General features: G+C 46.6%; 1 protein-coding gene across 1 annotated transcript in view; it reads right to left on the minus strand.

Annotated features, from left to right (window-relative positions):
- Positions 1-214: 214 nt before the first annotated feature.
- LOC119457491 (eukaryotic initiation factor 4A-III) overlaps positions 215-27,031 on the minus strand; it is a 63,661-nt gene continuing 36,844 nt past the window's right edge. Inside the window, exons 5-10 of the mRNA XM_037719077.2 lie at positions 21,020-21,161; positions 16,893-17,031; positions 12,224-12,339; positions 5,928-6,035; positions 389-516; positions 215-299 (exon numbers count right to left, since the gene is read on the minus strand). Coding sequence (XP_037575005.1) covers positions 283-299; positions 389-516; positions 5,928-6,035; positions 12,224-12,339; positions 16,893-17,031; positions 21,020-21,161 — 650 coding nt within the window. The 3' untranslated portion in view covers positions 215-282. The remainder of the gene's footprint in view (positions 300-388; positions 517-5,927; positions 6,036-12,223; positions 12,340-16,892; positions 17,032-21,019; positions 21,162-27,031) is intronic.

Below are 27,031 nucleotides of genomic sequence, written 5' to 3' on the forward strand. Positions count from 1 at the left end.
CCTTGACTTGTGCGTGACGTCAAACTCGCAGTTGGTAGCATGTCAAACTTAGATATAGAAACACACGTCGAAAGAAAGCTTATAATTGCAGCTAAATCATTTCACAGCAGTGAATTGATCACCTTGACTTGTGCATGAGATCAAACACGCAGTTGGTGAACTTGAGTCCCAAAATGCAAGTTTAATGCGACAGAAAAATAAGAGGCCACATGTGAAGACAGGAAAAATGTTTTATTTAGCTTTGTACATGAATTAATGATGTGCTTGGCTTGAGTGAAGATTTCAGATGAGGTCAGCAACTGAAAAGAAAAGAAAATAAGTTGCAGTTAGATAACAAGCACCAGTGCCTGGCAGCGACAAGCCCAAGGTAAACCAGCAAAGGTCTTACCGTTCATAGGCATTTCATCAATCTGGGTACTGTAGTACTGTTCAATGTCTCTTAAGATGCGGATGTCGTCATTTTTGACAAAATTGATGGCAACACCTTTCCTACCAAAACGACCGGACCGTCCAATTCTGAAAACAAACAAAAGAAACAGTCCATAAAGAAGTATTATGCCTAGATGACGCATTAGGCCACCATTCCCAGCTATTTGAGATAAATTACCTTTCCTTAGAGAGGACCTTTTAAATAACCTAGAGCAATTCCCTTTATGGTCAAATTTAACTTCCCCTCTCAGCAGCTACCAACAAGCTCATAAAGAAAAGGGGTGCACACCTTCAAAACTGAACATAAAGTAAAACCCCGTTAAACGTTGTTGAAGGGGCAGCCAAAATTACTTCGTTATATCCATTCTTGATCTTTAAGGCAATATATGCTCAATGGGGTGCACAACTTTAAATATTTGCATAGAAGATGTTGTGCCTGCGCAACATACACAGTCACGTATGCCATAAAATTTTTTTAGAAGAGCAAAAGAATCTTTGGAATGCATAACACAGCACATTTTAGCACCTGACAATACTGCTTTTACGATAGCTCCCTTCCACGGCAGTCATTCATTTCCAGTTGGCCCATCTTAACGTCATGAAACTGATGAAACAGTGACGTGGTCGAAGAAAACAGACTGCATGACTTCACAATTTTAATAAATAATTGTTCCCAAACAGATGCAATTTTTTAATGAATTTTTCCAAGGCCTCCGACAAGGCTTTTATAAAAAAAAATAGTTCAGTTTTAACAGGTTATAAAAAATCCAAGGCTTACATATAAGCCTGGTTGTCATCCTATGTTAATAAGTGTTTTCAGCACGTAATCAAAGGTTGACTCTGGCGTCCTTCAGGGCGCCATAGTCAACTTATTTATCTTTTTTTTATTTGTTATCTATATACATGATATTGTAGAACACACTATAGTAAAAATCAAGTTGTAGGCGAATGACTGTGCAATTTATTCGGATTTCAAAAAGCCTGTTCACGAAGCCCAGTTAAGTGAAGCATTCCAAAAAGATTTTTGATGGTATTGAGAAAAGAATTGTCTGTAAGTCCATTACGTACAAGAAACATCCTCTCAAGTTCCTGTATTGTACCTGCGATGTATCACTTTCAGAGGTCACAGGAAAACACTAAGAATGCAGGAGATTGAAATTCAAGATGATGAGCAACATGAGAACAAGGTGAAAGCAGGAGCCAGCAAAGAGCAGGAGCTCCTGCTCTCACCTTGTTCTCGTGCTGCTCATCATTTCAGAGGTCACGCAATACAAATATTTAGGTCTCGGGATAACTAATGATCTGAGATGGACTAAAGCATTGATATAGTAACAGCAAATTCTAATCATAACTATTTTTCTTCAAAGAGTTCAGACTTCTCACCTATATACAGTAAAATCTTGTTAATACATACACGCTGACGACATAGCTATGGTTAACACGTAGTAAGTACAGTTCCCCGGCCGAGTCCCCATTAAACCCAACGTATTGGCTGCCCGTTTACGGTGTAGTGGCTCATAGAATGCGTACCGGTTAGCGCGTACCACAGGTGAACAGCATGTTGTGCTGCAAATGCTTTTTTTTTTCACTTTTGAAAAAGAAAACGCAGAAACCACAATTAAATCGGTACTTGGAGGTATCGATCAACGCCGTGTATTCACGACACCATGTCGGTGATGGAGATTGGGCTTCCTCCTTTAGACTGGGTCGCCAAACACAGAGCGCAGCGTAGCTAAAAGCCCCATCGCAGCAACCATCAGGCGCGCGCGGCCGCACAATGCACAGTTGCTGCGCCGCTCCCTCCTCACAGTGCCATGCGTGCAATGGAATACGGCATGTTTCCTCCCCGCTTTCCTCCCTCGGACGCGGGAGAGATTACGGTGCGATCATCAGCGCCGATGGCAAAAAGGTGCCTGGAGTGTCCATATAATTGCTATCGCAATAAAAGTAGGAGACACACGATACGATTCGGCGTCTCATACGGCGTTCAATACAATCGTACCCAGCAGACACTATACCAGAGATGCCAAACCGTACCGTGTCTCTTCTACTTCACGGCAGCAAGTTAAGGGTGCGTTCATTACGCAAGGAAAGAAAAAATACACTTGACTGCAAAAGTGTGGGTGCGTCTATTATGCAAATAAATACGGTAAAACCTACAAAAAATATAACTTTACTTCGTGTACTTCTCTGGTACAGTAGAACCCCGCTATTACATTCCCGGGTGCTGCGTTTTCCCAGCTGTTACAGTAAAATCTCTATATTTCAGGGGACCGTGGAAAATGGTTTGTTATTCTGAAAAGTTGTTATAGTGAAAGTCCCGAAATTAAGCATTCCACACATTAACTTATCAGTTCATATCAGATCATATGAGCTATCCACGAAGACGTCGCTATTGGCTCTCGCCCCGCGCTGTTGCTATTTGCCATAGATTCCGGCGCCACGCACCACCCAAGCACCGTGTAATAAGAGTGACGCGCTCAAAACAGATGCTGAGGCCGAGAGAACTACCAACAAAGACAAAAAGGAAGCTCCGTGTCGCCTCCAAAGCGCAATGTTTATTGTTTATTTTCACAATCCTTGCTGTGGACACCGCAACTGTCTCGCTCGAGGCGGACACCAGAACTACTTAAAAGCGCAAGCGCGCGTAGCTGACACAGCCCGGAAAGCACGAAGTGTGACCGTGTGGCAACCCCACGAGTATGAAGGTTACATTTCTCCGCGCACGTAGCTACTACAGCCGCAGAAAGTGTGAAAGAGGCAAGCAGAAAGAAGGGCGAAAGAAGGAAGAGACGCGCCTCCGTTGCTGGGCGACACTTGTTGGCGAAACATGCGCTCACAAAACCTGAGGAGTCATCCCCTCAGCTAGTGTTCGAACGGTCCTGCGCGTGACAATCGCACACTTCGGGAACTTCTCAGAAAGAACGGCTCGCCTGACTGTTCAGCTCACCCACTGTTACTCTGCCTTGGAACGAAAAAGCGAGAGTCGAGAGCCAAAGTATTTTGCGGTGATGCCCGACTCGATGCAGGCTTTCTGGCCCCGCTGCTCTCCCGAGCTGCGCTGCTGGAATATCCGTCCACGCGGGGCCTTCGGGCACACTGCGCTGCTGTAGAGCGCAAGGGCACCGTCCTAAACCAGGGATGAATCCATTGCAATGCACGCCGGCGTGTCATCTGAGGGCTGGGTGGTATGGAAAAGACTTGCGCGAAAGAACCTGTAAGGCGCGCGCGATCCACAGCCGCTTCCCTAGTGACAGGCCGCTGTCACCGATTTTGCGTGATCGTTGCGCTGCTTTCGAGTCTTTTTTGGAACTCGTGGAGTGATTATCGTGTGTGGGCGATTGGCCTGTCATGAGGCGGCCGCCCCGCTTTCAGACGCGTCGATGCTGCGTGCCAGCGTAGTTCCCCACCCCTCAGGCACAGTCTCAGGTTTTCCAGACCCATGTGCCGCGGCGTACACTTTCTGCGCCTTGTCTGCTAGCTTCCTGTTTCGGCTGCAATGACTGGATACACGGAAATTTAAGAATCCCAAATTTTGGAATACGAGTTTGTAGTACTGAGGGGTTGTTAACATGACACGGAAACTGAATAACGATCGTTATTCTGAAAAGTTTGGTATTCTGAAGTTCGTAGTACTGAAATATTTTTACATTGAAACTATAAGAAGTCAGCAGGGGATTTCTGAAAAGTTTGTTAATGTGGGGTTCGCAGTAACAACATTTTACTGTATGTCGTTTTCATCTGGTCCTGGCATAGCTCCCATAGGACCCAATGCAATGGTAACCCACCTCGCTGTTGCATCGCAACTGTGGGACCGTTCCTGCATCATGCGTTGCGAACTGCCACCCCACGACGGCCTGAGCGGCCACGTTGACTTTTCATGTCGCTTGGCTTCGTGGCTTGACGATGGGATTGGCTGCCTAAAGTGCCGGGGACGACACCTATGACATATTTTCGGTTTCCGCCAGCAAAAGTACGGCCTTTGAGATCCGTATTTGGTATCTAAGGGTGGTGTCTATGATGCGTTGGGGCCCTAAGATTGGTTTTGGCGCATAGATGTGCCATATAAACATCAGAGTGTGGTTCCAACATTAAAAAAAAAAAAAAAAAAAAAAAAAAAAAAAAACTAGCGTGAAAAAGATGTGGATGAGCAAGAAATGACAAACACGGGCAATGTGTTTGTTGTTTCTTGCTACAAACACGGGCGATGCGTTTGTCATTTCTTGCTCGTCCACCCTATCCACGTCTTTCTCGCGCCATCGCCGCGCCGTGTGCTGTATGTGCGAGTGAAAGCGTATGAGGGGAGCAGACGACCGTGACAATCTCGCGTGCGCAAGGAAGAAAAGCGGGGAGGAAGCTCGCCTTCTTCCGTCGCGCTTGAAACAACGGGGGGTGAGGGGGAAGGAGGGATAGCAGGCTGTGTTGTACTCTGGCATCAACTGTGTACTGCGAGGGAGGGCGCAGGCCGCATCTTGCAAGTGATTTGCGTTGGGGGCAGAGTCTAGGCAATGTAGGTACGTCGGCGGCTTGTAGCTTTGTGCGTGCTGTGTGTTCTAGGCGCTTAGCTTGTGCGGAAGCAATAGACAGCACGAAGGTCACATCGCTCGCTGCTGATGCCGTGCTTCCTCATGCCAGCATTTCGACAGCGAGTGCCCACGCTCATCAAGTGTGATGTGTTCATGTTAGCCTGTGCGCGCTGACACCGTGCTTGTTAATATAGTTAATAAGTGAATGTTTACAAGTTTATACGGACGGTAAAACTACTATCCTTACTTTGTATAGCTGACTACTAATTTGCCATCACAATCGATGCTTCGGCTTTCGGGCAAAACTGCGACTTTTTTTCAAACGTGAGAATTAAAGTAAAATTGTGTGCAATTATCTACTACTCTCTCAATTTTTCCGGTTTCTCGGCACTTGCGTTTCCCAGCTCTTACGTTTTCTTTTCTTTTTTTTACAGTCCTGTGAAAAATGTATCAGCGGGGTTCTACTGTACATTGTTATGAATGAATTCTGGGGCTTCATGTGCTAAAACCACAATTTGATAGTGAGGCACGCCGTAGTGGGGCACTCATGATTAATTTTGACTGCCAGGGGATATTTAGTTTTTACATTTTGTGCCAATCGAATGCGGCTGCGGCAGTCGGGATTTGATCCAGCAACCTCGTGCTTAGCAGCGCAACACCAGAGTTGCTAAGCCACCGCGGCAGGTACTTTGATATCGCCTTTCAGGCGAAACTGCAACATTTGTTTAATGTAATGCGTGGCAACCTTTGTCCAATCCTTGTAACCTTTGTGATTTCTACAGCTGTAATACTGCGTTCACTCTAAAGGAGCTAGCAGCCGCGACATATTCGTTCTGAAACATGTTGCCATAGACAGCATTAAAATTACAACCATTGTGCCACCACCGTTTGTAATAACGAAGCATTTGTATAACTGCAATCACTATAAATGGACTCGACTGTATTCAGCATCAACTGTATCACTGTACCCACCTGTGGATGTACAACTCTCGGTTGTTGGGCAGGTCATAGTTGATGACAAGGGACACCTGTTGGACGTCAATGCCCCGAGCCCAAATGTCTGTTGTGATGAGCACTCGGCTGAAAGGTATCAATGAAGCTTGCTTAGTGGGCGACACACAGAAGCACAAAGGAAAAGTTTCATTTGACTTAACCCTTTGAAGGTTTTTGCCGTATGTGTACGGCGGCGATTTTCTGTCCCGCAAGGTCTTTGCCGGACGGGTACGGTTTCAATTCTCCGTTTGAAATTTCGCGCCATAATGACGATGCATGCTTACCGGGAGGTGCTGCCACCTTTTAGGACTTACAAGAAGCGTTTGACATTTGTGCTACCTTCTTGCGGAGATAAACAGAACTGATTTCTAGTTTCAGCGCATGCGTCGCGCAGACTGCGGCAACACCCCTTTCGCGCTTTCGGTTCCGCCGCAGTGATCGCAACGGAGGCGCGCGAAACGTGAGTTTTCTCACTGTCGGCACTGTCTTGCAGTGGCGCTGAAGTTGATTTCTATATTGCGTGGCGCTGTCTTAGCTTGTTTATCAGCGCCGCTCACGAGGTATTCTCACTCTCTGCGGCAACGCGCTTACGCGGTTTCGGTTGCGCCGCGTGATCGCAACGGAGGCGCGCCAAACGTTAGTTTTCTCTCTGTCGGCACTCTCTTGCAGGGGCGGCGGAAGTTCATCTCTATCTTGATTGGCGCTGTCTTAGCTTGTTTATCAGCGCCGCTCACGAGGTATTCTCGCTCTCTGCGGCAACGTGCTTATGCGGTTTCGGTTGCGCCGCGTGATCGCAACGGAGGCGCGCCAAACGTGAGTTTTCTCTCTGTCGGCACTCTCTTGCAGGGGCGGCGGAAGTTGATTTCTATCTTGATTAGCGCTGTCTTAGCTTGTTTATCAGCGCCGATCACGAGGTATTTTTGCTCTCTGCGGCAACGCGCTTACGCGGTTTCGGTTCCGCCGAATGATCTCTACCTTGATTTCTACCTTGATTGGCGCTGCTCTTTGATTGGCGCTACCTTGATTGGCGCGATAAGGAGCTGTGCGTAGAACCGTGTTTCAAGGAATACCACACTCTGAAATATTATTGAACATTTGGAGTTCTGAGTGATGCCGACATCAAAATACTGTTTCTAATTTTTTTTCACTATTTATTCCCGACTTTATACATTTTTTACATTCAATATCCGCAATAAAGTAATTTGACCAATCTGGGAAAGTTTTTTTCAAAATAATTCGACCTTCAAAGGGTTAAGGAGGAACGCGGCCTTTGAAAACCGGAAAATAGAGAAAAAGTCAATTTTCGGAAAACCACATATTCGGGCAGTATGTCTTATAAACTACTATTTCTGGAAATACCAACGTCTAATTTATCGCGAAACTATTTCAAATAAAGTTTTTAACAAGACGCAGCAGCCCTTGAGTGGCGAGTGAGCGCTCAAAAACCCCTAACTTCGCGTGAGCGCCATTTCTCCACCACTCCACAATTTTGGTGTTGTTTCGTTCATGCGTTCTTGCTTTTTTTCCCCCGCCACTCGCGGTGGCGGCGCGGGAGAGGCGTAAATCGCTCATGATTGGAGGCTCGCGAGAACTTTCATCAAGCTTCCCGTGGCCGAGACGCGAAGCTGCGATTGGGCGAAGCACGCGCTCCTCAAGGTAGTGGGGGACCCCGTGACTCCCATTGGCTGCTGCGCGCGATGACGTAGTGGTCTCCTGCATAATGAGTCCGGTCGTCGTCTGCTTCGGCTCCTCCATCGCCAGCAACCTTTGTGCGTTCCGCTCACTATCGTCTATCTTTGCAGCCGTTTGCATATTTTCCAAGTTTCTACCGTTTTTACGAGACCGTTGTTGCGTTTAGCCTGCCGATTGTTGGACGGTTGTTGGTCACGATACACCCGATGAAACTCAGGACGTTACATGCGTTCGGTGCGAGGAAGCGTTCTATGAAGCTCGTCCGCATAGCCAAGCTCCCCGCCCACCCGTGCACAGACGATGATCGCACCGATGGTTTTTGTGGGGTAGCTTCTGCTTCACCTATGCGAGAGAGTGGTTGCGTCGGCGCTTCTAGCAAATTGACTCCTGCTCCAACGGTGCGAGAATTTGCTGTGATGAGTGCGCCTGGTGTCTCGTGCTCATAGCGGCTTCCACATCCTCTCATGTGCCTCGGATGTGCACTTGCAAACACGTTTCCTGACGTGTGAGGAGAAAGAGGCTGCGGATAAAAAGCGCACTGCTGTGCAACGAGGACTTGGCGCTATGCCGGCCATGGAGCGGAAATTTAAAGCAATGGAGAGGAATCCTGAAGCTGCCACCGCAACAAGTGAAGGCGAAAAATTTTGAAAAAGGCCAAGAAGCGATCTCAAGAGAAGGTAGAAAGGCGGCAAAGGAAAAGAGTGCCTAAGGACATCTCCAGTTACGCTGCAGGGTCATGTTAGACTAATATATGTGCTCAAAACTTTCAAACCTCATTCTTTCAAAATGACCTTTTTGGCTGGTGATGCTACTTATTCCAGCTACAGTCGCCGACCGATTTTCTGGACGAAAATAGTCCGAAAAATCGAACAGTCCGAAAAACTCGTTCACCCTAGAAGGGAAAATTTTAGGCTTAGAGTGGCATAAAAAAAATTTAATAATGCCCTGCCTCGTACTACTATTGGAAGCGATCAGATTTGCTTGTATTTCCGCCAGACTGACGTCGCCTCTGCATATAGTCGACAAGAGTGTCACCGCGGTGGTGATCTCCATTAGCGGAGATCGCCATGGAGATCGAAGGAACAAGCCCTGTTACTTCACACGTGGCCTCCGCAATCAGTTCGAACAGCGTGGCGTTCGCTCCGGCCTTTCTATTTGGCATGCAGCCCAGCGGAGAAGTGTAATCTTGCTAACTCTGCAATGCTCTGTAAGAGGTCAGCGACGGCGTGCTGCCAGAGCTGATCGCGGTGGCCACGCTTCACACCACTTGGCTCTCGCGAAGCCACTGGCGGTGGCGCCGATCACACAAATGAGAAGGCGCACACGTCTCCGAGGCGCGCACACTATGTGCAAAATAAAAATAGCAACGGAACTTTAAAAAATGAAAAAACGAATTTCGCAAAGTGAATAAGACGGCAGTGCTGTCGGAAAAAAGAAAAGAAAGAAGTGTCCTCCCCTAGAACGATATGTCAGCTAAAGAAGAGTGGGCATGGCCTCCGAGACGAGAGGATGGTGCGCCTATCGCAATCTTGGAGGCTATAGAGCGGGCCACTGGAAGCCAAGCCTGGGCAAGCCAGCGGAAAATCCAACATGGCGGCTTCCAAGAACGCGTAGCATGGCTCAGAACGAGTGATTTAGTCCGAAAAATCGAACTTTGGGGCCTAAATTCGTCCGAAAAATCAGTCGCGAAAATGCATTAGCTCTATGGGAACCCTGACGGTGCATTTATGAAATCCGGAATATCCAACAAGTCCGAATTTATGGAGTCCGAAAAATCCGTCGGCGACTGTATATCTACGGAATCGCTCATCAGATTTCCACAAGATTTTCTTTATTGTGTATCTGAATAAATTTCTGCGGGCAATTTTTTATATATTGTGTCTGTGATTTGTGATATTTAACCAAAATTTCATTGATGAAGTCCTAATCACCAATACTAAATTCGGTGGTCTGCTACAATTTTTCAGCAAGGAAATTTAAAAAAAGGGCTCTGTCTTGCCCTGAAGTATCCATGTGGGAATCATCATAGTGAATTTCACAGTTTCAGCACCTTTTGAAAATTCTTCAGGCCTGGAATGAGAAAACCATGTGCACCATTCTGACATATTGCTGTAACTTGAGAAGCAGTAAACATAACTGCATAAAATTTTGTAGTTCTACTAATGCATTTGCTATGAGTCTATCCTGAAAATCTCATTAGGATATATCAAACAAAAAAGTTGGTACCCGAGGTAGCCTCCCCCCTTAACTATAAAATTTTAAAATTTCAATTAAAACATAATTTCCCTAATGCCTTCCTTGGCTTCATCTGTTGGCTTCATATTGTAGGAATCGGACTCCCCCTTTCCTCAATTACCCCCTGTATCAGTGGCGCAACAGCCAAAATAGGATTTGAAGCAATTTTTGGAGTAGGAAAATCCAAATTTGGAGCAGGTTACGGGAAAAAAAAACCCTCTGTTTTTGAGCAGTAAATTCCAAATTTGGAGCAGTTTCACAAAGAACGCTTACTCATAAAACACCCTAAAATTTACCCTGCATAATAAATGCACCACCCAACTTTGCATTGGATTTCTGGGAGTATATACGGTAATTCACACGAGCAGCGTAGGCGAGGGCAGGGGCGCGATCGGAGATCGCCGTTTGGAGCGCACGTTCAGTTTCGCCATGCACAGTTGACTTAGGCAGCGCATGGCGAAATTGAACGCGCTCCGAACAACGACCTCGATTACGCCCCGGAAGTGCACTGCACACAACTTTATCAGCCAAACATGTGGAAAGCACACATGCACTTCTTCGTGAGTGGATTCCATTCGTTGTTTTTTTTTTTTCGTTTTTTTTCTGTCGTGTTGCGACGTTCCGGCGGTAGTCGAAAAATGCAGCAACCCTTTGACAATCTTTTGGTGTTTCGGTGGTGGCCTCCAGTTTCGGATACTATGGACTTCGGATAAAACAATTTTTTTGCGGATTATCAGAGTCCGTTGTAACGAGAGTCGACTATATATATATATATATACACACACACACACACAGTCGGGTACCGCTACAACGAAAATCACGGGACAAGCGAACAATTTCTTTGTGGCGGAACTTCATTGACGCAAAATTAGTATGTTTATACCGCATTTTCCGGTGTATAAGTCGCGGTTTCTTTGTGAATTTTTCGCCGGTACATTTCTTGTGTACGTTGTGGCAGTATTGCTGGGGAAGGAAACGACTTGTGTACGTTTCCCACCCCAGCAAAACTGCCGTCAAAATCGGATTGGAGGCTATGACCACGCAAAGCACGCTGGGTTGACCTCCTCTGCCACTTAATTGCTATGGGTTCCGTACGCGTTATCGAATTCCCGCATGCGTGAAAAATTCCCGACTGCGAATCAACCGACCCCGAAGTTGTCACATTTACAGATTGCTTTCAAGATACTGCGTGCGCCGTTGCGCAAACTTCGCAGTTGCTACCAGAGTACAAGCCAACCCCTCCCTCCCGCGATAACACCCCACTTTCCTCCTCTGTGCGCGATTCGGCTCACTGTTGCACGCTTTCAATCGCACATAAGGCATACGGCACACGAAGACGATGTTATCACCTTTGGACTTTATACGGAACATTGTGGCGACCAAGATTGCAAAAATGCGCCCGGTGTGCCTTATCATTGCTATCGCAATTAAGTAGGAATGACACCCATACGCTTGCACGTGACCCGCGTTTACGGAGTGAAACATCACTTATTTTTTAGAATCATATACCGAACGAACAAGTGCGTCTTGTACACCAGTACGACTTATAGTATATGTTTTTTGTTTTTTCGGAAGAACTGCCGTTTTTAGGAGGAGGCAACTTATACAAAGCTGGGAGTTATAGCCCGCAAAATACGGGTACAGTGTAATACGAGCGAACGAAAGCCGCGAGCGAAACCGAAACCACTGTCCGGGAAATCTTTGCGATGGCGTGGGGGCAACGGTTGAGACGTACTAAAGGCGGTCAATGAAGTGTCAACTTTTCGAGAGAATGCATTTCGTGCCGCAGTTACACCATTTTTCGTGCATTGCAGCTGACGCGTAACTCAAAGCGCATGCCCGGCCGATCGCGAAACACTCGCTTCGTGGCACATGCACTGTCGCAATGAAGCAGTTTGAATTCTCAATTTCATTGCATATTTATGACAAAGTCGGCAAGCACTGCAAGCTTGCGCTTACCGGAACTTTTATTTCCAGAAGTCGGTCAGCCTAGATTTCTTACGCTTCACGGCAAGCAAAGGCATTACGCGAGTCCCACAGTCCGTTAAAAGAGCATTGCAATGTCATCGTAACCGAGAAATTTCGTGGCTGGTCGGGCGTTTTGGCGCAGCGTGGTGCAATTTCGACATATATCACGGTTTGGCACAGCTCGGCGCAAAAATACGAAGTTGTATAAAAATGGCGCAATTGGCGCAGCTGTTGCACCCCTGCCTGTATGCAAAGTGTGATTTTGCATAAAGAGCAAAGTTCTCATGCCACAATTGTAGTTAAAATTTTCAGTGACAAATTGGAGCCTGAATTCAAAAACCATTACATTTAAACTTATGACCAGCTTGAGGCCAACTTACCTCTGGCCAGAGCGAAACTCCTTCATGATGGCGTCTCGCTCCTTCTGAGGCATGTCGCCGTGCATGGATGACACGGTGAAGTTAGCTTCCCGCATTTTTTCACTCAGCCAGTCCACCTGCAGAAAAACACCACCGCGAAATAGCTGTAAAAACCATGAATACCACTTTTCGTAGTAACATTGCAGGTGGACTCAATGCTGGACCAAAAATGACACAGTTTCACCAGAAAGGCGAAGCATCAATTTCGATAGCAAATTTGTAGAGAGCTATACGGAGTAAGGATAGTACTTTTATCAGCTGTACAAACTTGGACATGCCGCAGCACCGGCAACACACAGAACTGTTGTCGACGCCATCGGCGTTTTGCCCGCGTTCGCACAAAACGCGTGAGGCGTTGGTGACTGTTGCCGAAGCCTCTGGGGGCGGCTCGGAGGTTTTCGACGAGATGAGAACGGGACACTCGTCGAGCAGCGTCGGAAGTCTTTACCACCTTCTCGCCTCACAACGTTTGTAGATAAATAGGCATTTTGTGCCGCAGCTAAACGTAGCCTCCCCCCCCCACGGCCTTTCGTGTGTCTGAAGAAGTCGCGTTTGCTCTACATATATGGTGATTGTAAAGGAGGAAAGAGACGCTTAATTCTGCAGCCCTTAAGGGAGCACGGCGCAGAACGCGCGTTTGTTCTCCGCCGTGCGTTCACTCCCCATGACAGTGCGCGTCCCTCGCGCCCTTTCACTCGCACATACAGCGTTCGGCGCGCGGCGACAATTTCATCACCTTTGACGTCATACGGAACCTCACGGCGACGGCAGAAATCTGGTTTGGAGTGTCCATATAATTGCTATCGCAATGGTAATGTGCAAGATCAGTGTGTCCCACTGTAGCACGTACATTGGCCCTGCCTTCGTTGATGCCAGGGTTTGTCCTCTGCATCCCCCCTCTCCACGCAATGCAATGCCAGTTTCCACTGGGGAAAATAGGAGTAGGCACACCAAGCACTCAAAGTAGTGCCCAAAAACAATGTCTAGTGGGGTTCAGCAATGCAATGCCAGTTTCCACTGGGGAAAATAGGAGTAGGCACACCAAGCACTCAAAGTAGTGCCCGAAAACAATGTCTAGTGGGGGTTCATGCTGCTCCAAAACAAAACACCAATAAAGCTGACACAAAGTTGTTACTGTAGTTATTACTCTATCACATGCATAATGAACAAACTTTTTTTCAAAAAAACCGAAGAAAAGATGGGGGGTTGCATTTATTATGCAGGGTAAATTCCAAGGGAACTTCTGCAAAAAAAAGAAAAAATTGAAAAGTAATATGCTAACGACTGAAATGTACACCATTTGCAAACAGTGACAACTTTCTGGTCTCTGACTCCTGGATGGCGCAATGCACCTGATTACAATCAATCCCAGATATATTAAACTTTAAGGGAATCGCAAAATAGTTTGATATACCACATCTACTTGCATTTTGAACTCCCTTTTCCTGAAAGATGTGCGAAAAGTTGGGGCGTGTGTTCAATAGGTGGGGTAAAATTTTGAGCCATTTATTTCCTGTGGCCGCCTCTAAAGAGTGAGAGAAGCGGTATGATCTGGCATACGATAATACAGCTGCGTGTGAAGAGGGCCAAGTCATTTGCGTTATTGTTGCAGGCATCATAATCAGCTAGGGTAATTCGGCCCTCCAAATTTAGACTACACTTCATTGACAATCCCCTTCTCACTGCACAAGCTTCGGAAGACCAGATGGTGTCATTTCTTGAATCGGTTGAGACAGCCTTCCCATGCCTTGAAGTCTTCAATGCCAAGCTTCAGCGCATAGTTTTCTGCCTGTGCACAAATCGGCAATCCATCGTAACAATGTTTCAAGTTTCGGGTCGCTGTCGTACGCCTGCAGAATCTGCACTTCCTTCTTCATGTACGTTTTGCAAATGCTTCTCTTCACGCTGAATTTATTCATTAATAGCTGTTGAGGCACCCCTGTTTTCATGGCTTTCAATATTTCTACCTTCTCTGCCAAATCCTTCACCTCATACTTCACCCGCTTCGGTGGGGCACGCGAGCACATGGTGGCACGGCTCGTGTGGCAAAGCAGCGAAACGACGGGTACACACACGATCTCAAAATCAATCAAATGTGTAAACGCAAAAAGGCAAACAAAATTTAAGTAACACACACACAAAAAAGTTACGCAATCATTGTACACGAACCTGACGTAAAGTGATAAACATCATAAAAACAACAACCAAAGAAGACTGCACAACTCAGCAACCACACATGTCGAAAATGGCAGAGGGGAAGACAAAGATAAAAAATTTACTGACAATTACTATACTCCCTAATGCGAAATTTGAGCACAGCTGTATACGTGTTTTCCTTTCGTGATATATTGGCTCGCGCAGGCAATCTGTCTCGTGTGGAACGTTGCAAACGGAGTGAAGCATGGCGCAACTGCCTCGCTAATCTAGAGATCGCGAGAGCCAGCGCGCGCGTGATGCGTGGGCGCAATTCACAGTAGCCACCGCTGACAAATTTACCGGAAGATGCGCGCTACTCTGGCGCCATCTCGTAGGCATCGTCGTTGCACTTTCGCCATACCCTCCTCAGCTTTCCACCTCATGGTTCTGCTGCACCCTCCTCTCCACTTTCATCGCCCGCTGCGATTGTTTGCTCGGTTATGTCACCGCCGCCGCTCGCCGTGCCTAAGAGCTGCACTCTAAATGAAGTATATATACCGTATTTACTCGAATCTAGGCCGACTCCGATTCTAAGCCGACCCCCCAAAAGTTCGAAGTCCGAAAAAAAAAAAGCTTACCTCGAATGTAGGCCGAACGAAAAAGCGAGGACAGCATTCGCAAAATGAAACAGCATTTATTAAATTTGAACATGCCGAGCTCACTCTATGTCACCATCGCTGCTAGCCTCGTCGCTATCTTCCTTACTGCTGATATCTTCAAACAGTGCGCTATATTCAGTACCATCCAGCGCATTAGAGATGCTGCATTTTTGGAAGGAGCGCACGTTGCGGCGCACGCAAAAACAATCTCCCGTGGCCCCCTCCAACGACAGACCGATGCCGAAGTTCCGCCCGGCTTGAACGTTTGACGATGCCTCTACGGCTAGCACAACTACCGTATTTACTCGATTCTCACGCTTCCTCAATTGTAATGCGCACCCGTTTTCCGTGAGGAAAAATTTGGAAAAATAGATTTCCTCCCGATGCACTGATGTTGCGATGAATAAAAAAAAAAGTCGTAGTTTCGCCCGAAAGGCGATGCATCGAATGCAGTAGCAAATTAGTAGACCGCTATTAACAAGCACGGTGTCACGCGCGCTCAAGCAAACATGAACAAATCTCGCTCGTTGACCGCGGAAACGAACTGTCAAACGCTGGAGACGAAGCGCGCCTTCGTGCTAGCATGCCTCTCGCTTCAACGCGGCGAAAACACGGCGCGCGGCGGACTTTACCCGTCGCAGGTTGCTTTCAAGATAGGGCTAAGCCTGATCGTATCGCCAGAGTGGATCGTCGCAGATTACGTCCTGCTTCGGTCCACTGAAACCGTTCCGCATAGCTTTGCTGGCGAAAATCCTCTCCTTCTGTTTGCGCCAGTCCCGCTCGCAAGTTTCGGATTCTCCGAACGCCCGTGATGCGGCCCGATTTCCGTCCGTCTCCGCACAGATGATCACTTTCATTTTAAATGCGGCATCATGATGAACTCGGTACTTCATGCTGATAGATAGAGCAGACGCTGAGAACGTGAAGACAGACGGTAGACTATTGCCTAAGCACGTGTACTGCAGCACACGGAGGAAGCTTCCGCATGCTAGCACGACGCGCGTGCGAGGCGGCCATTTTGAAATGCCGACGCAGATTTAGGGTCGTGTTGAAAGTGCGCGTTAGATTCGAGTAAATACAGTATTGGTTTAGAAAGCGGCCCTATAGTGGCATCGCCCATTTGGTGCCATTACGATAACGCCCCACCGCGCGCCGATGCTGCACCATACAGATACTACCGATATGACGCAGGTCAAAATGGCGACGTCGCTCGTGTACTTCAGCTGGCTACTGGCGCGGCTAGTTGCGGCTGCGATACTGACTTTTCTAGATGGCGCTAACTATGCACCATATTTATCAGTTTCAGTTAAAAACTGGCGCGTTTTTTAAAATCCTCGAATCTAAGCCGACCCTAGAGTTTCGTATGTGATTATTTGAAAAAAACTATCGGCCTAGATTCGAATAAATACGGTAGATAGGGTAGCTAGCATAGACTGTAAGTACCGGGCCGATAACCATAGTGATGCAGAGATAGTGCCGAACGCCAAAAGCGATATTATATGCCTCACGTACCTTTGAGCTCCGCCAACTATACGAAACTGAAGTATGACAAAATATGACTAGTTTCGTGTCATAGGTTTATGCACATGTTTGATGGGACCAGACGCCGTTTCCAAATTTCCAAATTAACGGGGGCCAAATTAACGAGGCTTAAATTTATCTAGATCAGCAATGTGTCGCCATACTTCCAGATGAATATGCCTGTTCCCAATTGCAACATATTTTCTTGGCTCTCCCCTGTAAGGAGAGATTTCACAAGTTTGACCAGTAGAAGCCGGTACAATTGTCTCCACAAAACACTGGCACCACCTCCACTCCTTATCAGGCTAACCTACCTTTCTCTTGGTGTTGCAGAAGATGACGGCCTGGGTGATGGTGAGCGTGTCATACAAGTCGCACAGTGTGTCAAACTTCCACTCCTCCCGCTCCACAGCTACAAAGAACTGCTTGATGCCTTCCAGGGTCAACTCATCACTAAAACCAAACAAGAGCACAGAATTAATAAACTCAGGTGCTGACACACGAGTTATGCAACACAATAAAAGGTGCATCGCATGTTAATTTCATGGATACATTACATGCTGCTCAGTGCAATTTCGTTCGTACCGCATTTGCCTATTTTTATGTGCCCCCGAATTTAAGGCACGCCCAGTTCTTCACAGCTCAAAGTAAAAAAAATAATCTACACCCCAAATCTTACATTTGCACAATTTGAAAAAGATGAAACCTGCCAAATTTACTTTAAGATAATGGAAATTCAATTACACTTAATGTTGCATCATCACCACTCTCAGCTCCTTCTCGCTATGGGTAAAACCTTCAGATCCTCTGTATGGTATCAAGTTTTCCCATGAACTCCACAACCGTCGCAAACCGGATGGCGACTCACGTCTAGACTAACCAATTTGCCAGTTTGTCCTACGATGCACAAAAGACTCGCACGACGGAAAACTGATGCAGCTCTGTTGCCACCAGCACAGCACAGCATATAAAATACCTCTCCTTACTGAATGAGCATTTGTTATGAAAGTGCCACGTCATCACCCCTAGCACACGCAAAAACTTGTTCTGCTGTAATCTCGTAATGACGATGGAATTTGTTCCGACAGTAGGTTGTTGCCAAGGTCACGAATGCGGTCTCGGTTTCATATCCAATCTCGACATGCAGGCACTTTTTGGACCCATTTCCTTGGAAAAAAGGTGCGCGAAAGGATAGATTGAATACGATAATTTGTTTCAATGAACTTAGGAACACCTTGCAGAAGAACTCCTGTAGATGTAAACGACTGTTTTACCAAAGCTCAAAGGGTAAATTTTTCAAATCCACACGAACACAGCACGGCTGGCATAGCCTGCTAAATATACAGTGAAACCTTTTGACAGTAGAACGGCGCTGTTATGTTCCCGGGTGCTGCGTTTTCCTGGCTGTTACGTCGTTTTGACCGGTCCCGGCATCACTCCCATAGGACCCAATGCACTGGGAACCCTGCTGTTGCGTCGCAACTGTGAGACCATTCCCACTCCCATGTGTTGCGAACTGCCACCCCACGCCGGCCCGAGCAGCCATGTTTATTTTTCATGTCGCTTGGCGTCGTGGTTTGATGACGGGATTAGCCACCCAAAGTGCTAGGGCGACACCTACGACATATTTTCGGTTTTCGTCAGCAAAAGAGCACAGAACACAAAGAGCTCATAGCTTTTAAAATCTGCATTTGCTATCTAAAGTTGGTGTCTATGATGCGCTGGGGCCCTAAAATTGGTTTTGGCACATAGATGTTGCGTATAAAGTCCAAGGGCGATAACATCATCGCCATGGGCAGTATGCTGTATGTGAGGCTATGAGGCTGTACCTGTTTTTAGTGGGTAGCCAATAAATCCTACCCAAGGCGAACCCCCCCCCCCCCCCCCCCCAAAAAAAAGTGAAATACTACCAAATTAAACTGTTAAGATTCATGTAACTGCTTTTTCGTTACAAATAAGCATGATGGCACAACTTGAGCCTCATTGTGGCCAGCAACTTATGGCTTTTGGCCAACCCCGAAGTCGAAGCAAGCCAGAGGGGAAAAAAGAAAAATGTGCGGCAGACGCGCACTCGCTCCTTCCTCGCGCAGGAAGTTTGACTTTGTGGTCCCGGCATTGCGGAAAGCAATGAAGTTTGCCGGGACCACCCTCAACCGCCATATAATGTGAGTCGCACTGTCAGACCCCGTGAAAACCCAACGAATTCAAGGGTTCTCAAGGACGGAAAAGAAATTCCAGGACTTTCAAGGTCTTGAAAACAGAACTTTCAATTTCAAGGGTTTTCAAGGATTTCAAGGACCTGTGCGCACCCCGACAATGAATACAGTAAAAGCTCGTTCAAAATTTTGGATAATTCGAAGTAGCTGCCGCGGTTCGTCCAACAATGTATTGAAAGTAATATGTAATGCATCCTGCTAATTCACACTGAAACCCACACCGCCACCGATAATTCCAACTCCGCGCCATCGTGGATGGCGACAGTGCTAGTGCGCGGGAGCACGTTGGCCATGCTGGTTGCACTGCGCGGTCCGCACCGCGTTGTTCTTTCCATCTTGGGCCCGCTCCCGTGGCAAGCGCTCTAAAACACGCCCACCCCGCTTTGCCAACGGGCGCAGACAGCCATTCAAAGCGGTGGGCGAGTTGGGGATTGTGCACATGTTCCAAAAAGAGCAGCTTATGGCGCGCTGATCTCACTATAGAGGGGACGGTATTTCGGCTGGCGCAGCGCAAGCAGTGTAGCGTGACTGGCCGCAAGCGACGCTCGCCCGTGTGCCGAAAACGTAGGACTAAAAGGTGCGTTTATAGTCCGACGTTTGCGGTGTGCGGGAAAGCGCAGCCGGTCATGCTATGCCACTTGCGCAGCGCCAGCCGAAGCGCCGTCGGCTGCTCTCTTTGGAGCATTTGCAGAACGATCCCCGACCTTCACGCTGCTTTGAACGGATGTCTGCGACCATCGGCGTTGCGGCGTGGGCACCTTTTTTCTTCGCGCAATGCATTGTGGGTCGGCGCAGTCGGCACGAAGAACATGGGGACGGAGCAAGAGCCATCTCGACGTTGGGCACGTGAGACTGTGTTGGCCGCGTCCCGTTACGTTGGCTGCGCCAGTGGATCGAAGTATAGACTGTTGCTCTCGCTAGCACTTGCGCGCGCGCTCACGCTACATCGTGCTATATCCGCGCCTCAACCAAGCGATTTTTTCTCTGACTTTCGTTAGTTTGAATTTTGTTTAATTCGAATTTTTGGAGCATTCCCGTGGAATACGAATTAATGAGCTTTTACTGTATTTAAAAATCCGGGGATTCTTCGATTTCTATGTTTCCTTCATGGAAGTCAAACAGTAGGTTAGCAGACAATAAGATGCAGAAAGCGTGCCTGGGCACTGAAGGAGAACGCGGGAGGGGGATATTTTTTCATTGAGAAGGCAACGACGCCTCTGGTTCTGTGAGCATGTGCTCCGCCCAGACAAGTGTCATTCAGCAACAGAGGTGTGTCTCTTCCTTTTTCTTTTCTTTTGCGCTTCTTTCTGCGGTCGTACCAGCTACGCGCAGTGAGAAATGTAACCTCCGTAGTATTTGCGGCGATGCCACACTGTCGCACTATATGGATGATGTCGTTTAGACACAGTTGCACTTAGGAATAGTTCAAGCATCCACCTCGAGTGAGACGGCTGCAGTGTCCCATGGCAAGAAATGTGAAAACCAAACTAACCAAAATAAACATTGCACTTCAGAGGTGACACGGAGCTTCCACTTTGTTGGTGGTTTTCTTGGCACCAGCGTCTCTTTTGCGTGTGCCACTCTTACCATATGGTGCTTTGGTGGTGCTTGGGGGCGGAATCCATGGAGCAGCATGGGCCGAGACCCAACAGTGACGTTTTCATAAATAGCTCATTCGGTGGCAACTAATGGGTTGATGGGTGAAATGGTTAATTTTGGGGATTTCACTATAACGACCTTTCAGAATTAAAAAAAAATTTGCTGCGGCCCAGTGAAGCTCGTTATATCATGATTTCACTGTATACCTTGATGACATGTTACTGTCCTAAGAAAAAAAAAATCAATTGTCACAGAATATAGGGCAAATCTTGCATGCCATATCCTGCATATCCCTCTTTTCAGCAACACATTCATGAGCAAAAGAAAACGTGTTAGCCAGGAACAGCATAACAACACAAAGAAAAAATAAACCTAACAATGATAACTGGGTGCTACTTTACGCCAGTAGCAGTTCTTCACCTCATCTCAACTGAAACGGCTGGCTGTTTGTGGAGTGTCATATGCACAATAATGGTCAGAGAATTAATGGAGAGGAAACAATGGGGATTGGAAAAAGCAGACTTGTAGCCCGTCTTGTGCCTATTTCATTCGTGCAGTGATTGCCCATGATAATCAACAACTGACTTGCCCTAAAGGTCACAGAGAGCAAATCGAAGACGACCCACCGTTTAACAAGAATGCGCACAGGGTCCGTCATGAACTTGCTGGTCATCTCCAGGATTTCGTGGGGAAGGGTGGCAGAGATGAGCACCACCTGAGTGCATGGTGGCAGGTACCGGTACACATCGTAGATTTGCTCCTTGAACCCTGCGATGAGGCCAGGCACAATTAATTGAACAGAGCCACATTACAAATCTTACTCCAAAATAATGAGGGCAGCCAGATACACAGTCCAATGCCTCTGCAACGAAATGACTAGTATAATGGCGTATTCTGAGTCGTGGTTAAATTCCTATCTTTTAAATGTACTGTGAATGCCTCTACAGCTAAGTCCACTACAAGAAATTTACCTGTACGATGAAGAGATTTCGGCATCTCCAACTGTTGATTTGTTGCTTTACAACTAATGCACACAGCAGGTGCTTCGCAACCACCCCTGAGCATGCTATGCGCATAGGAAGTGCTTGTCAACACCACAACAAAGACCTCTGTGCCGGAGGGCCACAGTAGCTGCTATGGTAGCCACCCCACCAACGCAATGATCTGCTTGGAAGTGAAACACTGTCCAAGTTACCAAGGCCGTTGAGGTGAAGGTTGACAAAGGCAGCAGTGGTGGAACGGTCATTTGACCTATTGGTAAAGGTAAAAGTCTGGTTGATGCAGCAAAAAGCACTCTTGGTGCAGTGTTCAACATACATTTCTATACCGGATATGGTCTCAATTTTGATTGAAATAGTTAATCAATACAGTGGAGCTGGCTTTACCTGCATCAATAAGGCACACGGACTAAAAATTACCAACCTGGTTTCATTATTTTTATTACAATGTACGTATATCACGTGACAAAACCCTGCTTTCACGATTTACACTTTAGGCACACTTCAATTGAGCAAGAAAAAAAAACTTTGGAGATTAGAGCATGTGACAAGGAAATGCACGACTAAACTGAAGTTCCGGAGGTTTCTTCTAATGTGTACAATCTCTCCAGAATAGCTGTGCCATGGACTATGCAAAAGGCTATTAAATTAAAACCGCGGAACCTGCTCCAACAATTGTGCAGGGTTGCAAAGAAAGTCCTAACTCATACACAAATTATACATATGTCAGCAGTTGAATACAAGCATTACAAGATACAGTAAAACCTCGTTAATTTGACCCTCGTTAATTCAAAAAACAGAATAATTCGGCCCCGTCCTTTGGTCTCGGCAGGCGTATGCATTATTTAATGCAATGAAACTCTCGTTAATTCGGACCACTCTGAGCTCGGCAAGCGCTGAAAAAGAGCAAATACGGCGCATCCACCGAAACGAAGCGGCAGAGTTCATATCGCCGTAGCCATCAGTAGAAATCGTACATGAATGACAGAATCGCTAGAACGCTTCGTGCCTATTCATGCCTTGAAAGCCTTTATTCATGCGTTTACCGCCACGCATAGCACCGCGTTGGCTGCGTGCCTTCAAGACTACGCAGTCGCCATCCATGATCTCGCCGATAGCGGCCGCGATTCCTTCCGCAGCGGTTGCGGCAAACTAGTTTTGTTTTGACACCGTGCATGCGTTGGCTGTGTGCCTTCGTAACTGCGTAGTCGTCATTCATGATTGCATTTACAGCGGCCGCGGTTTCATCCACAGCGTTTGCGGCAAACGGTAGTTTCGTTTTTACTCGGTGCAAAGTTGTCGAAGATGAACAGCACTGTCTACATCGTGATAGGCGGCGTCCTGGCGACACTGGCAAAAAAATAATCAGGATGTGCGCGCAGTAGTGAAACACGTGTCTCAAATGAAGGCGCGAGTCGCAGCCGCGCTGTGAATGAAGTCGCAAGGCCTTCGCCGCTGCAATTGCTAATCAGTCATGAGATGGACGAGAATTGCAGCCTTCGCACTGCTTTTGTGCAAAATAGAAACAGGACTTGCTGATTCATTCAGTGAATAAAAGCATGCTGACATAGTAAGCCCTTGTGTATTGTTTTCGTGATACCCTTGATAATTCGACATTCGGTTAATTCGGACATTTTTATTGGTCCCTTGAAATCTAAATTAACGAGGTTTTACTTTACTTTGAAACAATTATGCTAAGCAATGTGCAACCGGATATTATCCGAGGATTTTTTATGATCGAACACACTCCTTGAGAGTTTACATTATTTCTGGTCGAGTGTTTATTAACCCCTTCAGTCACGGCGTACACATTTGTGTACGCGACTTATTTTCGCAATTTCTCTGCAGTGGTGTCATGGAATAGATCGCGAACATTAAGCTTATAGTAACTTGAAAATTCCGCTTACCCTAACGCACCTCCATTTTATTTCTGAGTGCAATGTGTCACTATAGACGACCGCTTTGGTGAAGGCACTACCGTGTTTGACGGGCTGTTCGACGTGAAGCGGTTTGGTAGCAGCTGTGAAATAACTTTTTTTCCTTTCTAGTAATGCTTGCAGCGAATAATTAAATTGTGTATGTAATTCGAGCGGTTTACTAAATTTATTTTATGAAGAAACGTAGTATGACTGACTGATCACTAAGCAGATATTCGATAACTCTATAATTATAATGAGTCATCATAATATGCACAAGGAGTCCTTCCACTACCTAGATTTGCTTTCAATGGAGCATGCAGTACCTTGGCATAAATATTTGTAAATTTCATACATTTATCGAAAGTCTATCATAATTCGTGACTGAAGGGGTTAAGTCGGGCACTGCAAACATGAATACGAACTCCTTGAGTGAGCTCCGTGTCATGCAGCTATGAGGAATACCAAACTGCAAAACAAGCAATGAGACCGTACAGCGCAGTACATTGGAACATCAGCCAGAAAGAAATACAAGAAAAGCTCGAAAACCGCATCGGCTATATCCATAGCTACACACGCTCCACTAACTTCCAGAATGATGATGATGATGGCATGCTATAGGTTTGTGTATTTAGTTTTACTACCAAGACAGCATCAACGAAAGGAGGCTTTCATTCTTGTGTTTCATTTGTTGCTTGGTCCGTTTCGGCTCAGGCGAATATCCGACATGGCACAGCGACAATCACTTTTGGCACAATCCCTACTAACATTCATTGAGAAAAATGTAAATTTTTGTAAATGTAAATGTAAAAATGTAAATAAAAATGTAAATGTAAAATAGTAAATTAGTAAATATAGTGGAGCCAGCTTTGTGCGCATCAATGCGACATTCAGGCTAAAAACGACCAAACTAGGATGAGTAATTTTTCATAGAATGGCTTTACCTGTACCTATGTCACGGTGTAAACCCGTTTCTACCATTGAGCCGTTGAATAGGTGTTATGTTGCGCTTAAAGTGAGCAAGAAAAAAAGTTTCTAGAATTTCCAGTATTGGGTAAGCCCATTGACGATATCATGATCGACCAATAAGGAATAGAGGCCGCTCTCAATACACTGAATGCGTCTAAAGCAACTGGGCCTGATGCGTTGTCACCGGCACTGCTTTCTTTGTGCCCATGGTAAGTGTCCAAATACTTTTGTGTAATCTTTACTAAATCTCTACTAGAAATCTCTTTACCAGATGACTGGAAACTTGCCAATGTTGTCCCTGTGCATAAAGGTGGATAAAGGTGTGCATAAAGGAATTACCAGCCTATCTCGCTTACCAACGTTACATGTAAGATGCTTGAGCATGTGCTTTACAGTAATGTTATGAGCCACATGAACGTGCACTCTTTGCTCAGCCCCCAGCAGCATGAATTCCGTGGTGGACTTTCCTGCACAACACAGTTGCTTGAGTTGACGCACGATTTAGCAGGAGCTTTGGATAAAGTTTTTCTGTTGACTGTTTCTAGATTTCAAGAAGGCGTTCGATGTTGTCCCTCACTCTTATAGAAAAATTAGAAATGTATAATATAAACAGTACTGTTGTTAACTGGATAAAAGAATACCTAAATTTAAGAAGACAGAAAGTTGTGCTTAACGGCAAAACATCCCGTGAAGTTGATGTGTCCTCTGGCGTGATCTATATAAATGATATTTGCTCCGGAATTTCATCGCAAATGAGCCTATTAGCCGATGATTGTGTTTTGTACAGGACTGTTCATACTACCCATGACTGCAATGTTTTACAAAATGACCTGTCCAAGATAAATCAGTGGTGCAATAAGTGGCACATGCTCATTAACTTGAAAAAACAACCGTTCATATGCGTTTTTCGAGGAAAAGAAAAACTCATGACTTCTGTTACTCTTTAAATTCAACCACGATATTATCAGTTCAGGAGCATAAACATCTTGGCGTTTATTTCACACCAGTTCTTTCTTGGAGCCGTCACATTGATCACATCACAACTAAAGCATGCCGCATTCTAGGTTTCCTGCACAGAAATGCAAAAAAGTTGCCACTGGAGACAAAGGTATCATTGTACAGTAGAACCCCGCTGTTAGGTTTTTCACGGGACCTTAAAAAAAAAACTAAGAGCCGGGAAACGCAAGAGCCAGGAAACAGGAAAAATTTAGAAATGGGAGTAGTGTTGAACTGCACACAATATTATTTCAATTCTTACGTGCGACAAAAAGTAGTTTCGCCCGACAGCCGAAGTATCGATTGCGATGAGCTAAACAAAGTAAGAATAGTAGTTTTATCGTCTGTATAAACTTGTAAACATTCGGTTATTAACTAATTAACAAACATGGTGTCAGCGCCCACAGGCAAACATGAACACATCACACTCGATGAGCGCGGACACGTGCAGTTAAGCGCCGCTAGAAGCGAGCGAAGTGACCTTCGTGCTGTTGTCTATCGCTTCAACCCAAACTGCCGCTGCAGAAGCGAGCGAAGTGACCTTCGTGCTGTTGTCTATCGCTTCAACCCAAACTGAGCGCCGAGAACACGCAGCACGCACAAAGCCACGAGCCGCCGACACACCTACACTGCGTAGAATCTGCCCCCACGCAGATCGCTTTCAAGATACGGCCCGCGGGACCGTGCGCGCGCCGCCGCGCAGTATGATGCCAGAGCACGACGCTGCCCGCTACCCCCCCCCCCCCCCCCTCGGGGGGGGGGTAGCGGGCAGCGTCGTAGATTCAGTAGAATCTCGCTGGTGCCTCGAGCGCAACGGAAGGAGGCGCGCTTCCTTCCTGCTCTTCTTTCGCGCGCGAGACGCGGTCGTCGGCTCCCCTCGCGCGCTTTCACTCGCACATTGAGCATACGGCCGGGCGGCTTCCCTCGCACACTTTCACTCGCACATACAGCATACGTCGCGCGGCGACATATGCTGTATGTGCGAGTGAAAGCGTGCGAGGAGAGCCGACGACTGCGTCTCGCGCGCGAAAGAAAGCATACGGCGCGCGGCGACGGCGTTATCGCCCTTGGACTTTATACGGAACATCTATGAGCCAAAACCAATTTTAGGGCCGCAACGCGTCATAGACATCATCTTTAGATAGCAAAAGCGGATATCAAAGGCCATACTTTTGCTGGCGGAAACCGAAAATACGTAATAAATGTCGCCCCCAGCACTTTGGGCGGCCAATGCCATCGTCAAGCAACCAAGCCAAGCGACATGAAAAGTCAAAATGGCCGCTCGGTGTGGCAGTTCGCAACATATGATGCGGGAACGGTCCCACAGTTGCGACGTAACAGCGGGGTTACCAATGCATTGGGTTCTATGGGAGCTGTGCCGGGACCGGACGAAAACGACGTAACAGCCGAGAAAACGCAGCACCCGGGAACGTAACAGCGGGGTTCTACTGTACAAATCAAATGTCCGATCTGTTCTGGATTATGCTTGTGCTGTGTGGGATCCGTGGTCGGCACGTGACATGAACAGTTTATAAAGGATTCAAAACATAGCCGCTCGTTTTGTTTGTTCAAATTATGCCAGGAATTTTAGTGTTTCAAGAGCAAAAGAAAGCCTCGGTCGGGAATCACTACAGCAACGCAGGAAATATCTCAGAATGAAACTTTTTCACAACATATTCCACTCTCGAACAGGCATAGACCCCGGGAAATATTTTTCCAAGCCTGGCTACGTTTCTCAATGGCTGGACCATGAAAATAA

This window comes from Dermacentor silvarum, chromosome 7 (genome assembly GCF_013339745.2).
Source record: "Dermacentor silvarum isolate Dsil-2018 chromosome 7, BIME_Dsil_1.4, whole genome shotgun sequence".
In the NCBI taxonomy this organism is placed as follows: Eukaryota; Metazoa; Arthropoda; class Arachnida; order Ixodida; family Ixodidae; genus Dermacentor; species Dermacentor silvarum.